The sequence below is a fragment of the Lactuca virosa genome, chromosome 5, assembly GCF_052849685.1.
Source record: "Lactuca virosa cultivar CGN04683 chromosome 5, Lactuca_virosa_CGN04683_v6, whole genome shotgun sequence".
Taxonomy (NCBI): domain Eukaryota; kingdom Viridiplantae; phylum Streptophyta; class Magnoliopsida; order Asterales; family Asteraceae; genus Lactuca; species Lactuca virosa.
The window spans coordinates 360,697,522-360,712,554 of record NC_136430.1 but is presented as its reverse complement, the minus strand read 5'-3'; the positions used below and the strand labels follow the sequence as shown (position 1 = coordinate 360,712,554).

The 15,033-nt window shown below is 37.5% G+C and overlaps 1 protein-coding gene across 1 annotated transcript; it reads right to left on the bottom strand.

Annotated features, from left to right (window-relative positions):
• Window positions 1-9,242: 9,242 nt before the first annotated feature.
• Window positions 9,243-9,680, bottom strand: LOC145113523 (secreted RxLR effector protein 161-like). Its single transcript, XM_079049596.1, has one exon. The coding sequence runs from the start codon at window positions 9,678-9,680 to the stop codon at window positions 9,243-9,245; it is 438 nt and encodes a 145-aa protein (XP_078905722.1).
• Between the last annotated feature and the right edge of the window lie 5,353 nt (window positions 9,681-15,033).

The following is a 15,033-nucleotide window of genomic DNA, read 5'->3' as shown; positions in this document are numbered from 1 at the left end:
CCAGACGTTGAAAGGATGCATCGACATGCGTAACTTTAGCTGGACTCGCGAGGCTAAACATGCTTTGCAAGAACTGAAAAAATCCCTCCGACAAGTCCTGACATTGGCAAGCCCTATTCCAGGAGAAATCTTGTCGATGTATCTATCCACAACAACGGACGAGATATCAGTGGTGCTTACAGTGGAAAGATAGAGCAAACAACTTCCCATATACTTTTTCAGCAGAGCACTGCAAGAGGGAGAATTAAATTACCCCACGATCGGAAAAGTTATACTGACATTAGTTTATGCTGCCAGACATAGAATATCACTCCAGAACAAGTATAAAAGGACATGCCTTGGAAGACTTCTTAACAGAGGTTCCAGACAAAGAGTGTAACATAACCACCATGCAACAAGATGACATATTAGAGGCCATGGAGAATAATTCAGCATGGACGTTGTACACCGATGGTGAGCCAGCAGGGAAGGTTCTGGAGCGGGCCTCATACTTACCGACCCTGAAGGAAATGAGATAACCTATGTGTTATGGTTCGAACTTGAAACTATAAACAACAAAGCTGAGTACGAAGCGTTTCTAGCCGGATTAAAATTGGCACGTAGAGTGGGAGCAAAAAAGTTTAAAGTTAGGACTGACTCAATGTTAGTCACTGACCAAATAAACGAAGTATACAATACTAAGAATCCTAGAATGAAGAAATACATGACAACAGTAAACGAGATGATGGTATATTTTGACACTTTGAAGATAGAGCAAGTCAAAAGAAGTGAGAACAAGAGAGCAGATGCACTTAGGAAATTGGTAGCTACAACGTACAACTACTTATCCAAAAAAGTGTTGGTGGAAATATTAAAAACAAGAAGCATAGACGAGACAAAAGTGGACACCATCACGACAGAAAACAAAGGCTGGATAACTCCCTTATATGATTATATGTTGCACAACTTGTTGCCGAATGAATCACGTAAAGTAAAAATCAAAGCTTCCCAGTTTATCATTAAAAATGAGCAGTTATACAAAAGAGGATATCTAGATCTAATGTCATGGTTACGTTGCATAACATAACTGGAGGGAGTCGATATCATAACAGAAGCACCCAAAGGAGAAATAAGGGCACATGAAGGGGAAAGGACCTTAACTGCCAAGGTATTACACATGGGCTTCTACTAGCCAACCATGCACAAAGAAGCGGAAGAAATAACGAGGAAATGTGTAGAATGTCAAACCTTTTCTCCAACGCAATGGTTGCCATCCACATCACTGACAAATATTTTTATCCCCTGGCCGTTCCACCAGTGGGGTATCGATATTGTAGGACCATTCCCAGAAGCCCCGGGAAGGATCAAGTTTCTAGTGGTTGTTGTTGACAATTTTACAAAGTGGATCGAGGCGAAGCCCGCCACGAACATTACAGGGAGAGCCATGATTAAGTTTAGGTGGAAAAATATATTGACACGCTTCGGAACCCCTAAAACCTTGATCAGCGACAAGGGGTTACATTTTGCTAAGAATCAATTTCGAGGATGGTGTCAAGACAGCAACGCTTTACCTCAGTAGCCCACTCGCAGGCGAATGGGTAGACAGAAGTGTCCAACAAGACGCTAGTGAATGGGATCAAGAAACGCTTGAGAAAAGCCAATGGTAACTGGGCGTCCTATAGAATGACACCACGAACCAGCACAAAAGAGACACCTTTCAATCTTGTTTACAACACAAAAGCAGTGTTACCGCCCGAGTTACTCATGGGGTCAATATACACAATAGGGTTTGGCTAGAAAGCATTAGATAAAGACTTGCGCCACAATTTGGAACTACTTGACGAAAAACGAGAGAAAGCCCAATTGAACCAAGCAGCGTATAAGTTTCATGTGGAAAACTACTATAACAAACGAATGCAAGGGCGAGACATGAAAGTTGGAGACTTTGTCCTAAGGGAGAATGAGGTCAGCCACAGCGAGCCAGGGGGAAAGTTAGGTCCAACATGGGGAGGCCCATACATGATAAACACCGCCCACCGTAACGGTTCCTACGAATTGGTAACAATGGAGGGACGAGCCATACCAATAACAGGGCACATCCAGCACTTGAGGAACGTTTTTGTATAAGAAAAAAAGAGAAAGGGGGAGGAGAAACGATGTGAAGAAGCCAAAGAGCCAATAGTGTCGTTTTTCCTTTGTAATAAATTGATTAGTAATAAGTCAAAAATGCCTAGGGATGATCACCCTAGGTAATTGTTTTACTCATATTATAACTCTCCTTTTCCATTACTATTTTGGTTCAAAGGATTACAACCTTTTCCAAGAAAGATTTGAATGGTTCAAATATCCAACTCCGTATAATAGCAAGTAGTTTAGCCTTGCTTTGGCTTAAAGGATTGAAACCTTTTCCAAGAAAGATTTGCATGGTTCAAATACCCAACTTCGTATAACAACAAGCAGCTTAGTCTTGCTTTGGCTTAAAGGATTACAACCTTTATCAAGAAAGATTTGCATGGTTGAAATACCCAATGTCGTATAATAGCAAGCAGCTTACTCTTGCTTTGGTTTAAAGGATTACAACCTTTGCCAAGAAAGAGTTGCATGGTTCAAATACCCAACTTCGTGTAATAGCAAGCATTTTAGTCTTGTTTTAGCTTAAAGGATTACAACCTTTCCCAAGAAAGAGTTTCATGGTTTAAATACCCAACTCCATATAATAGCAAACAGTTTAGTCTTGCTTTGGCTTAAAGAATTAAAACCTTTTCCAATAAAGAGTTGTATGGTTCAAACACCTAAATCCACATACGGGCAAGTAGTGTAGCCCTGTCTTAACTAAAAGGATTGTAACCTTTATAAAAAAAGAGGCACGAACACTCAGCTCTATATGGCGGTTAGGGACCTAACCCAATTATACAAAGGTTTAGAACATTAATCCAGCAAGAGATAAGTATACAAAATAAAGAGAAAAATATTAAACAAACACATATCTTAGCACACATAGAAAAATAAGGGAAGGAAGTGATAGTTCTGTTACACGCCAAAACCTGGCAAGCCAAATCCACACAGGGCTAAAAAAAGAGCAAAATATTTATTCACGCCCATTTAGGGCAGAAAAACAGGGACAAACCCCAAAAGTAAGAAGGATCATTCATTTACCAGCTTTTCCATCCAAGCTAGTGATCTTGGCATTGCTGCTAGGGCCTTCTCCTTCATAATCGTCATCCGCACACAGTCGGCGAACGTTGTCGATATCCAGGAGCCCAACTTCTTCATGGAAGCATAATCACAAGAGATGAACGATTCAATCGCATCAACCATCCCCCCCTGAATGGCTCAAGGTGGAACTAGCAGCGTTAGGATCAAACATTCCATCAACCCCCACCTTATGCAACATCTCTCTACTAGACTCCTCACCAACAGTAAAGAACATATTATTGATGCGGCCCACACCCTGTAAAAAATCTAGAAGTTCGATAACTTATTCAACAATCCTAACAACTCCATAATTGACAAGTCATTTCAGGTTATTCTCAAGGCGGGACAGCTTCGCCTCATGATCGGGCAACAATTTTTCTTTATCTAACAATTTTCTCTCCAAACTCTCCACTCGGATGCTCAAGGCATCATTCTGTTGGACGGTGTCATCGATCTTCGCGTCCACATGAGCACAACGCTCCTCAAGGGTTATTTTCTCGCTAGCCAGCAACTCCAATTATTAGCGAGAAGACTCCACCAAAGATTCCAAAGAAGCAATGCGTTGTTTAAGACCCCTCTCATTCGCATGAAGCTTGACAGCCACACTTTTAAGCCTCCGAATGCGGTGAAAAAGGAAATTTGAGTAGAAGCAAATTCCATGAAATCAATTGTTTGATCATCAGTAAAGGCTTCCATCTCAGAAACAGTTCCCTAAGGAAAAACAGGACGTGAGAACTCATGGAAACCTCTTGTTGGGCGAGACAGGATTCATCAGTGAGGTTCCATTTAGGGATGAAAAGATTGTTGGAAGAAATATTCTTGCCTTCGAAACTGGAAATAAGATCATCATAGTCAGATGTCTCCAAAGCAGTAGGAGATTTGCCTCGGTGGACCAGCAGTGCCCCTGTCGGGCCATCTTCGATGGAATCCTTGTTCATAATGGGCTGTTTAGACTCCCATTTTATCCCTTCGGAATGGTGTATGTCGTAAAAAAGGATACATATTACCTCTTCACTAGAAGGCAGCAAAGTGGCGACGAAGTTGGTGGCAAGTTTGCGTCGGCGGCAGCGGTCACAAATGGTTTTCCTTTTCGTCGCGTCAGAAAGAGCAGCAATACTCAAAAACCCTCTCTTCCTCGTCACACGGGACGTCGCGCCCGCCATAATCCATTCTTTGTTATCTTCTACATGCTCCAATCCCTTGGATGGGACGGGAGGAGGAAGTACAACGAGAGGTACGCCGGGTAGATTGCCAAACGAAGGCGTTTCGCCCGTAGGAGTCAGTTGCGAAGGCACCGAAATAGTAGGAGTAGTGAATCCTTAAGCAAATTTCTGGCTAGGAGGGGGAAGGCTATCGCGTAGAGCGATTGGATGAAACTGCAAGTCTCCTTTGAATTCTTCCCAAGCACATCAGAGAAAGAAAGCACCCGCTCCTCCCCTGAAAGATAAACATCGTCTTTTATCTCTAAAAAAGGGGGGGTGAAGGAAGGGAAAAGGAATGAGAACAAAAATAGGAAATTCAAAAGAAAGAAACGGAAAAACTTACCTCCATTGATGACAATAAACTCAGGAATATCTTGATGGCGCCAAATGCTCATCCCTGCTCCAACAAGAATGTACTCAGGGAATTCCTCGAGAGCAACAATAAACCTTTACAGAAGATGAACAGTTTCTTGATCCCGGAAAAGTAGCTTGGGTGTGCTATCAGAAGTTGTTTTAGTCCGAAAATAGGGTGCTCCAACTCGAGAACTGTCCACCTAAAACCAATGATTTTTCCAGTTCTTCGGGCTGCTCTTCCCACCAAGCACAAGGACATGAACATTCTTCCGGGCCTAGAAGGTAAATTTATCATCGACAATAGAAAAGCGAAAGAAATTCTTGAACAACAAGAGGCTTGGAATAAAACCTTGATATAAAAAAAAAACATCTCGAAATCGATAACCTTGTTTACAGCATTAGGGGTAAGGTCGTAAACAATGACTCCATTTTTGCGAAGCACCTCGTCGAGAAAGTCAATAGTCCGAAGCCGATAGCCGGCATCAAAGGTCCTGATAAAGACTCCGACCTTTCCCAGCGGGGGTTCCAGAAAGGAGGCTTTGTCCAAGGGTATAAGCACTCAGTCCTCTGGCTGAAAACCATGGTGGGTTTTACATGCATTAACGCAGATAAATCCTTATACACTTAAGGGTACATGCAACCTATTTAATCTAGTCATAACACTATTGAAGTAACATTCTATTTAACAACAAGAACCCTATATCCCTAGCTAATTTCAAAATTCATAGAAGAAGATTACATACCTTTTGATTGTTGTAGTAAACAATCAAGCAATCCTTCTTGAAAAGCTCTTGGAAGCTAGCACCAGAAATATCGTGCCTCTGATGGTTCACAACCAAACCTAGCAAGTAGGAAACTTGAAGAAAAGAGAGGGGAGGGACAAAATTTTGGTTATTCTCTTAGCTATTGGAGTGATTGCCAAAATTTAGAGGCTAATGGTCCCCATATATAGCTGATTGGGAAACCATGGATAACCCTTACTTGATTAAAATAATAATATCTTAAATCACGTAATTATCTGGTTTCCTAATCATCTCCAAGGGATATTCTAGAACCCTAGAATCACCCCAAAACCATCCACCTCTATGGGGAAGGTTCTGGAACCCTTTTGTTCAACTATTAAACAATTCCATCTTAGATCCTTGTATTATTAATTAATCCAATTAATTCCAAATAATTTATGATTAATTCTTAATTAATTCCAAATAATTCATTCATTTATTGTTTTTTATTAATAATATAAAAAATCAATAAATCAGTCTCTCTCTAAAAGTCATCCTATTCAATTACCAGGTTTGAGGGCAACCCAAAAGGACTTTGTTAATAATTCAAGTAAACACTATAGTGAGAATTAAGAGCTTTGATACCAATTGTATTGGTGTTGATTATGATGACAATTGCGGAATATGAAAGATCTAGTGAATCATCATACAAGTCATAAACACAAGGAGTAAATAAATCTTGTTTCAAGCTCTCATTAGTTTGTTAGAAAGAGTACAAATGGGTTTTCTATTTCTCTCTCTAAAACTAATCTCTCCAAATGAACATTACATAATGGGAGTCATTTACTTCCTAATTATAGGAAAGACTCAACCCATTTACACATACAAGAGGGTAAGCCACATCCAAGGAGAACTTTGCACCCTAACTGTCACACCCCCAATCCAGAACGACGGAAACATTCGGGGGTGGAGGACTTCATGTATAGTATCACAACAATGCATAATAGTAATCAAAGTACAACAACAACCATTGTATTTACAAAGTTATAAGTTTGACAATTGTGCTCAAAACATAATGTTCATAACACCAAAAGTATAAGTTCAAAAGACATAAGTATAAAGAGCTCCATCTTCTCAAAAGCGGTGGTGTACTTGTATTACTGTTTCCCTGAGAATACAAGTAGTTTTGGAAAAGTGTCAACAATTAAGTTGGTGAGTTCATAAGAATGTTTATAACTCAAATCCGTTTTCTCGTTCTTTAATAAAGTAAATACATTTTTCCTAGAAAATCCTATATTTTCTAATGTATTATACGGTAAGCAAAAGGGGTGAAAGTTTCTGGTTCTTAAGTGGTATACTGTATTATAGTTTACATAAAACCATAAAGAAAAGGCGTTTTCCAATACGAAAATAGTATTTTCGTATTTAAACTGGTAAAATATTGTATTATAGTTTTATAAAGATAAAACTATGTGAAGTTTTACTTAATCATACACTAATCATTTTATTCAATATCAAAATGTGAGTTATCATAACCATACTTGGTGACCAAGGATCGCCTGAACACGACGTTCTTCAGGCGTCACAATCGGTAGGACATTTGTCACCACATGTCTGCCGACCTAGCTATTGCAAGCAACTCTGGTGCGGGATTGTCAGTCCCGTATAGATCTATACACAAGTGTCGCGCTCTCCCTCAAGGAGACTCTGGTTGTAATTTTAGGACTTTTGGGATACTTATAAAAGTACATGAAGGTTGCCTCACAAATGCTATATTGATGATTATGTATAGAATAATAACAAGTTACTATGTAATAAATACTCAGTAGGTCAGTTTCATAATCTATATAAGATGTAGTTTATATGGTTGTTTTCTGAAAACTGTTTTCTACTCGTTTTCCGTTAAGTACCGACGAATGAGTTCTTTAAACTATACCTATTATAGTTTAACTGTGGTAAGAATCGGTAATATTGTTATTCCAGGAAGTTCACTGTTTGTACCAAATACTACCAAACAGTTTGAAAACCCTTTTATATTTATATAAATGTAATATTTATATAATTGTGATTAATTAGACCTTCGATTATATAACTTTACTCCAAGCTCACAACCAAACAAGGAACAGGAAATGGAGTCAAATTATATATTCTAAATCTTTTGAATCCAAATTGTATAATTTACACATATATAAATATGTAATTTTTAATAATTATAACAATTTAAAAACTTTAAAAACATTTAATAGTATTTTAGATATTAACACAATTTTAATTGTGTTCAACTGGTATTCCCCCCTAAAACAGTTAAAAATCATAAAAATGTAGGGGTATGAACTCACCTTTCGTGAGTGATTTGATTGAAGTTTTGATTTAGGATGGCAAGTTTCTCGAGTGAAATCCTGAAGCACAAACGAGTCCTATTTAGCATATTATGATATAAATATGTATACATTTAGTGTTCATAATCATAAAGGTGTATAGGAAACAGTCTATGGTGTAAGAAACACTTACCAAAGAAGTGTTAGAATCAAAAAATGGAAGGTTGATATGTGTTCACGACCTAAGAAGGGTTCACGGTTCAAGAAGGGTTCACGGCCCAGATGGGTGTTCACGGCCCATGTTCTTGATGAATGAAGAACACCTGAAGGTCCTAAGCAAGTTTCTAAGAAGATTCAAAGGTTTTCGGTCGCGTGTTCTTCGTGTTCTTCATGTGTTCTTCGTGAAAACTAGTGAAATTAACGGGTTTCAGTCTAGTATAAGAAGATTGAAGGATGTTTTTGAAATGATAACAAGATTAAGAAATGATACCTGTTAGATCCTATGAAGAACTAGTGATTATCGCATGAATATGATGAGAAAGGATAAGTTTAGCATGTTCTTGAGGAGAGAGGATGTTCTTGGCTGATGATACTTGAGAGAAAAGGGTTGGATTTTCGTTTGAAAGTGTAGAAATGAATTAAATCAGTCGAATATATATATATATATATATATATATATATATATATATATATATATATATATATATATATATATATATATATATATATATATATATATATATATATATATATATATATATATATATATATATATATGGAAGGGGTTCATGGTCCGAAGTGGTTCACGGCCGTGAACCTCGTATGCGGCCCGAAGCATGATCACGGATTCGGTTCACGGTCCGAAGGCGGTTCACTGTTCACGGCCCGAAGACAGCAAACAGTTCACGGCCATGCGAGGTTTGCGGTCATGTTTGTGATCCGAAGAGAAGAAAGAAAGAAGGAAAGAGGATGCGAAGTTTCTCGGTTTTTCAAGCGTTTTCCTTCTAAATTCTACCACAAATATTCTAAGGTTTTCAACATGTAAAAAGTATTATTCTAACCTTAGTAGAAATCCAAACAATAAAGGGGATTTTAGTTGACCCAAGTTTGACTTTGGTTGACTAGGGTTGACTTTACAAGTAGAAAATAACAGGATGTTACACTAACATTCTCCCCCTCAAAGTTAGGATTGGATGTCCTGGCTTCAATATCCAACGAGCTCACACGATCAAGACCAAACTCCCCCTCAAAATGATATCGGTCTTCAAATCCGCAAATGAATACCCGAAGCTTCGAATACCCACTCTTCATTCTCCCCCCTTTTATAATCAAAAAATGATTATTAAACCCATTAAGGGTGAGAAGCGCCCGAGGATTGATCTTTACAAAAATCCCCCTTGATGTGTGCCAAAAATGAAACCTCGAAAAACTTGCAAGGAAAAACAATCAGGAAAAAGTCATGAAAAGTTACATTAATGCTTCATTATCACAAGAAATTCCATTGGCTCCTGAATGGTCAGAACTACTCCGAGATCACCGATGAAGTTCTTCAGCCAAACCGCTTCCTTTAATGCTTCACGTGCTGCTATGTACTCTAATTCACAAGTAGAATCAGCCACCTTATCCTGCTTCAAACGTTTCCAAGTAACAGCTCCTTCATTTAATAGAAACACCCAGCCAGATTGATAACGAAGATTGTCTCTATCTTTTTTAAAGTGGGTGTCACTATACCCACTTATCCTCATTGTATCACTGCCACCAAGGAATATAATCAGATCCTTTGTCCTTCTCAAATACTTGAGAATTTTTTTCACTGATGTCCAATGATCTTTGCCAGGATTTCCCTGAAAGCGATTGATCATGCTTAAAGCAAAAGACACATCAAGGCCAGTACATGTCATAGCATACATGGTCGATCCTACAGCCGAAGCATATGGGACTCGACTCATTTCTGATATATCTTCATCTGTACTAGGGATATGATTCTTACTTAACTTGGCATTACTTTGAATAGGTAGCTCTTCCTTCTTGGAATTTTCCATACAAAACGTTTTAGTACCTTATCCAAGTATGTAATTTGACTAAGACCAATTAGTCTTTTCTTTCTATCCCTTATGATTCTTATCCCAAGAATATAGGTTGCCTCCCCTAAATCCTTCATAGCAAAACATTTTCCAAGCCAAGACAAATGTCGTTTCCTATAAGGATTATGTCATCAACATACAATACTAGAAAGTTTACTATACTCCCACTAGCCTTGACATACACACATGAATCATCTTCACTCCTAGAGAAATCAAATTCTTTGACTTTCTCATGGAAGCAAAGATTCCAGCTACGAGACGCTTGTTTCAATCCATAAATGGATTTCTAAAGCTTACACAGTCTATTAGCAAATTTTGCATCTATAAAACCCTTTGGTTGACTCATGTAAACATATTCAGCCAACTTCTCCTTAAGGAAAATAGTTTTGACATCCATTTGCCATATTTCATAATCATGAAAGGCATCTATGGTAAGCATCATCCTAATAGACTTTATCTTTTCCACTGGTGAGAAGGTCACATCATAGTCAATTCCTGGGGTTTGAGTAAATCCCTTTGTAACCAGTTGTGCCTTGAAAGTGTGTAACTTTCCATACATGTCAGTCTTTTTTTTGAAGATCTAATTGCAACCAACTGTCTTTCGACCAGGTTCTTGATCAACCAAATTATAAACTTAGCTATCATGCATGGAGTTGATCTCCCTATCCATTGACTCTTTCCATTTGCAGCCTCAGGGCCTGCCATCGCTTCCTTGTAGTTAGCTGGCTTATCCAAATTTACCAGTGTACGATCACTGACAAATGTGTCAACCTCAATAGTTATATGGAAACCGTAGAACTCAGGTGGCATACTAACTCTACTAGATCGGTGAAGAGGTAATGATTTATCAATGGGTTCAACAGGAGTCTCATTCTCTGGTTGATAGCTTGTATCTTCTAAGGTTCCTTCATTGGTTGACTCTTGAATCTATTCAAGGTCAAGTGTACTCCCACAACCTCTTTGTTTATGAGATCTCTCTCACGAAAGACGCCTCTTTGTGCTACAAAGACCATATTCTCACTAGGTATGTAAAACAAATATCCAAAAGACTTTTATGGGTAGCCAATGAAAATACATCTCTCACTTCTAGGTTCTATCTTGTCATGAGTCTCTCGTCTAACGATAGTTTCACAACCCCAAACCTTGATATGTGCTAACAAGGGAACTTTCCTTGTCCACATCTCATGAGGCGTTTTGGCAACCTTTTTTGCAGTGACAAGATTGATGATATGGGCAGTTGTTTCTAAGGCATACCCCCTGAAAGAAATGGGGAGATACGCTTGACTCATCATGGAATGAACCATATCCAAGAAGGTCCGATTATGCCTCTCAGCTACACCATTAAGTTGTGGTGTCCTAGGAGGAGTCAATTGTAAAATAATTCTACATTCCTTGATATAGTCGTGGAACTCGATACTAAGATACTACCCGCCTCTGTCAGATCAGAGCATCTTTATCTTCCTAGCTAATTGATTCTCGACTTCATGTTTAAACTCTTTGAACTTTTCTAAGGTTTTTGATTTATGCTTGATTAAGTAGATATAACCATATCTGCTATAATCATCTATAAATGTTACATAAAATCGATTGGAATCCCTCGTGGAGGATCTGAAGGGCCCATACACATATGTGTGTATGAGATCTAAGAAACCCTCACCTCTTTCACAAGATCCAATGAAAGGTGATTTTGTCATCTTCCCTAAAAGACAAGACTTGCATTCATCATCTAGCCTTAAGTCAAATGATTCCAACACTCCATCCTTTTGGAGTTGGGGGATGCGTCTCTTGTTAATGTGCCTAAGACGATAATGCCACAAGCATGCCTTGTCTAAACCATTAGATGAATCTATATGAAATACATTATTACCTAAGCTATCAACACAAATCACAGTGTTATACACACCATTACAAGGTAAATCTTCAAACATAAAAATTCCATTTTTATAAACCAAAATCGACCCATTCATGTCATTAAATGAATATCGAAAACCTTGTCTAAAAAGTGAATGAAAAGAAATAATGGTTCGCGTCATTTCTGGCAAATAGCAAAAATTAACTAAATCTAATTTAACATCACTATGAAGCATAAGACTATAAGTTCCAATCTTGGTAACAGGAGAAGATCGCCTATTGCCTATGATTAGATTCATGCTTCCATGCCCCACCTCTTCACTTTCATTTAGTCCCTATAAATCAGAACAAATATGAAAACCACATCCTGTATCAAGAACCCAAGAACAAGTAGGTTGTGAATTATTAGTTTGAATAGTATAAATACCTGTTGACGATGCCTTCACTTTGATATCCTTGATGTCCTGCAAGTACATGGGGTGGCTTCTTTTCCAATGGCCCTTATCATTGCAATTGAAGCAAATGGCCTCCTTGGCATCATTAACAGAAGGAATGTTAGAAATGGGTTTCGGTTTGGGACATTTCTTGATGATCCAACATGGTCCTTACCCTTCCAATTATGCTTAGGAGAACCTTTCCTTTTCTTTCCTTTGTTTTTTCCAATGGCAAGGAAAGGAGCATTAGTAGGGCTAGGAGTTTGATTCTTCTTCAGTCATGACTTTGATGTTCGCAACAGGTTGTGGAGTTGGGCCAATGTGGTTTCTGTGTTGTTCAAATGATAAGCCAAAATGAACTTATCATAACAAGGAGGCAAAGAGTTAAGGACTATGTCTATGGCCAACTCCTCGTCGAAATTCACTTTAAGCCTTTCAAGGTGCTCCACGTATCTTTGTATTCTTTACACATAGTTGCGGATAGATTCTCCTTCCTTCAGTTTGCAAGCCATTAATCCTTTGACGACCTCATACTTTTCTTGATGAGCTATCTTGTGAAACTTTTCCACAAGATCCAAGTTCATCTCGTATGGCCAATTGTCCTCATAAAACTTTTGCAACTCAGGAATCATGGTGGCAACTGTGATGCAAGCAACCTTAGTCGTGTCGTCATAGTGTTTCTTGTAGGAGGCTATTTCTTCAAGAGTAGCAGTGGTCTCATCGATCTCAACAAGTTGTTTCTCAAAGACATATTCTTTTCCCTCGTATCGAAGATCCATCTTGATGTTGCACATCCAATCATTGTAGTTGGTGCCATCCAATGTAACCTTGGAAACAATCGAGAGTAGCGAGAAGTTGTGGGTAGAGTTTTGAGAAGCAGAAGCATCACCAGAAGTAAACATTTATAGAGAAAAGAAAGTAGTTTTAGTTAGATGACAATAATCCTTAATATTTTAACCCATAATTAATATTGAAGGCTAGGATCCTAAATAACAATTCACAACTAAGAAAAGGGATGTCGTAATCTTATTGCGAATTTATGAAGGTAGGTAAAGGCAATTTACCAATTTCAAACTATGAAATTCCTAGATCTTTTGAGATTCATTGAATCTTTTGAATGGTATGTTTAATCTCAAATTATGCTCTTCTATTTACGACTGGTATGCCGATGATGACAAACAAGATGCGAATAACCATACAAATAAGCTTGGCACTCCCAATGTCATTTATCATCTCGAATTAATGTGTCGGTGAAGCACACGTGCTCCATTAACAAGGATAATTTTCGAGATGTCCATTATTTCTCTTTATAGTCACTATTAGTGTGGCGGTTAATCACACACGCTCCACAAACTACATATAAAGTATAATGTGTAATTTTATGGATTAGCATACTTTTTACATTTTTACTAAAGTAACTAAGAGTGGGATTTTTCAAAAATAATTTAGTTACTTTATATCATTATACTTATTAATGAGATTATGTCCTATCAAATCCGTTTTGCTAACGACCCTCCACCATACAAGGGAGCGGTGGGTAAGATTGGATACCCAATGACAGTCATTTTATAGGCTGCTTCCTTAAACTCCCCTTATAGTATGGCTTCGTGAATGAGACGTACTAGCAATTTAACTAACTTGTCTTATACATATAATATATTAAAACTTTTATTTATACATATAGTATAAGATGTATTTTAAAACTTTTCTAAAATACTAGGTTTAATTTTAAATTCTCGAAATTAATACTAAAATTAATATAATTTAAAAATAAACCAATTTTGATTTAGTCTTTATCTTTTAATTAACAATTAACTAAACTAATTAAATTATTAGGATAATTCACAAATTCAAGATATAGGATATCATATTGCAAAGATAAATATTCAGTTTTACACAATTAAAAAACATTATCTAAAGTAATTATCCTAATCAATTTTGAATTAAGCAAAAACGATTTCGCTGATCAGAGGGTTCACCACGACGTGGCATGGGACTGCCACGTTAAGAAAGAACGAAGAAAAACGCGGATATAAAGATCCCCACGTCGTGGCAAAAGAGGACAACGACGTGGTGTTGTGACAAAATGACGATTCTAATAAATCTCCAAGTCGGGTTTTGTTCAATTTCAAGCAATATACTATTAATTGTTAGACAACCATACGCTCTGATACCACTGATGGGTTTTACATGCAATAACGCAGATATATCCTTATATACTTAAGGGTACATGAAACCTCTTTGATCAAGTCATAACACTATTGATGTAACATTCTATTGAACAACAAGAACCCTATAACCCTAGCTAATTTCGAAATTCATAGAAGAAGATTACATACCTTTTAATTGTTGTAGTAAACAATCAAACAAACCTTCTTGAAAAAGCTCTTGGAAGCTATCACCAGAAATATCATGCTTCTGATGGTTCACACCCAAACCCTAGCAACTAGGAAACTTGAAGAGAAGAGAAGGGAGAGACGAAATTTTGGCTATACTCTTATCTATTAGAGTGATTGCCAAAATCTAGAGGCTAATGGTCCCTATATATAGCTGATAAGAAAACCCTAAATAACCCTTACTTAATTAAAATAATAACATATTAAATCAGGTAATTATCTGGTTTCGTAATTATCTCCAAGGGATATTCTAGAACCCTAGAATCACACCAGAATCTTCCAACCTCTATGGGGAAGGTTCTGGAACCCTTTTGTTTAACTACTGAAAAATTCGAACATAGGTCCTTGCACTATTAATTAATCCAATTAATTCCAAAATTAATTCCAATTATTTTTTGATTCATTCTTAATTAAATGATACTATTTCTTATTAATAGATTATTCTCATAACATATTAATAAGATCATTTATTGCTATTTGTTAATAATATAATAAATC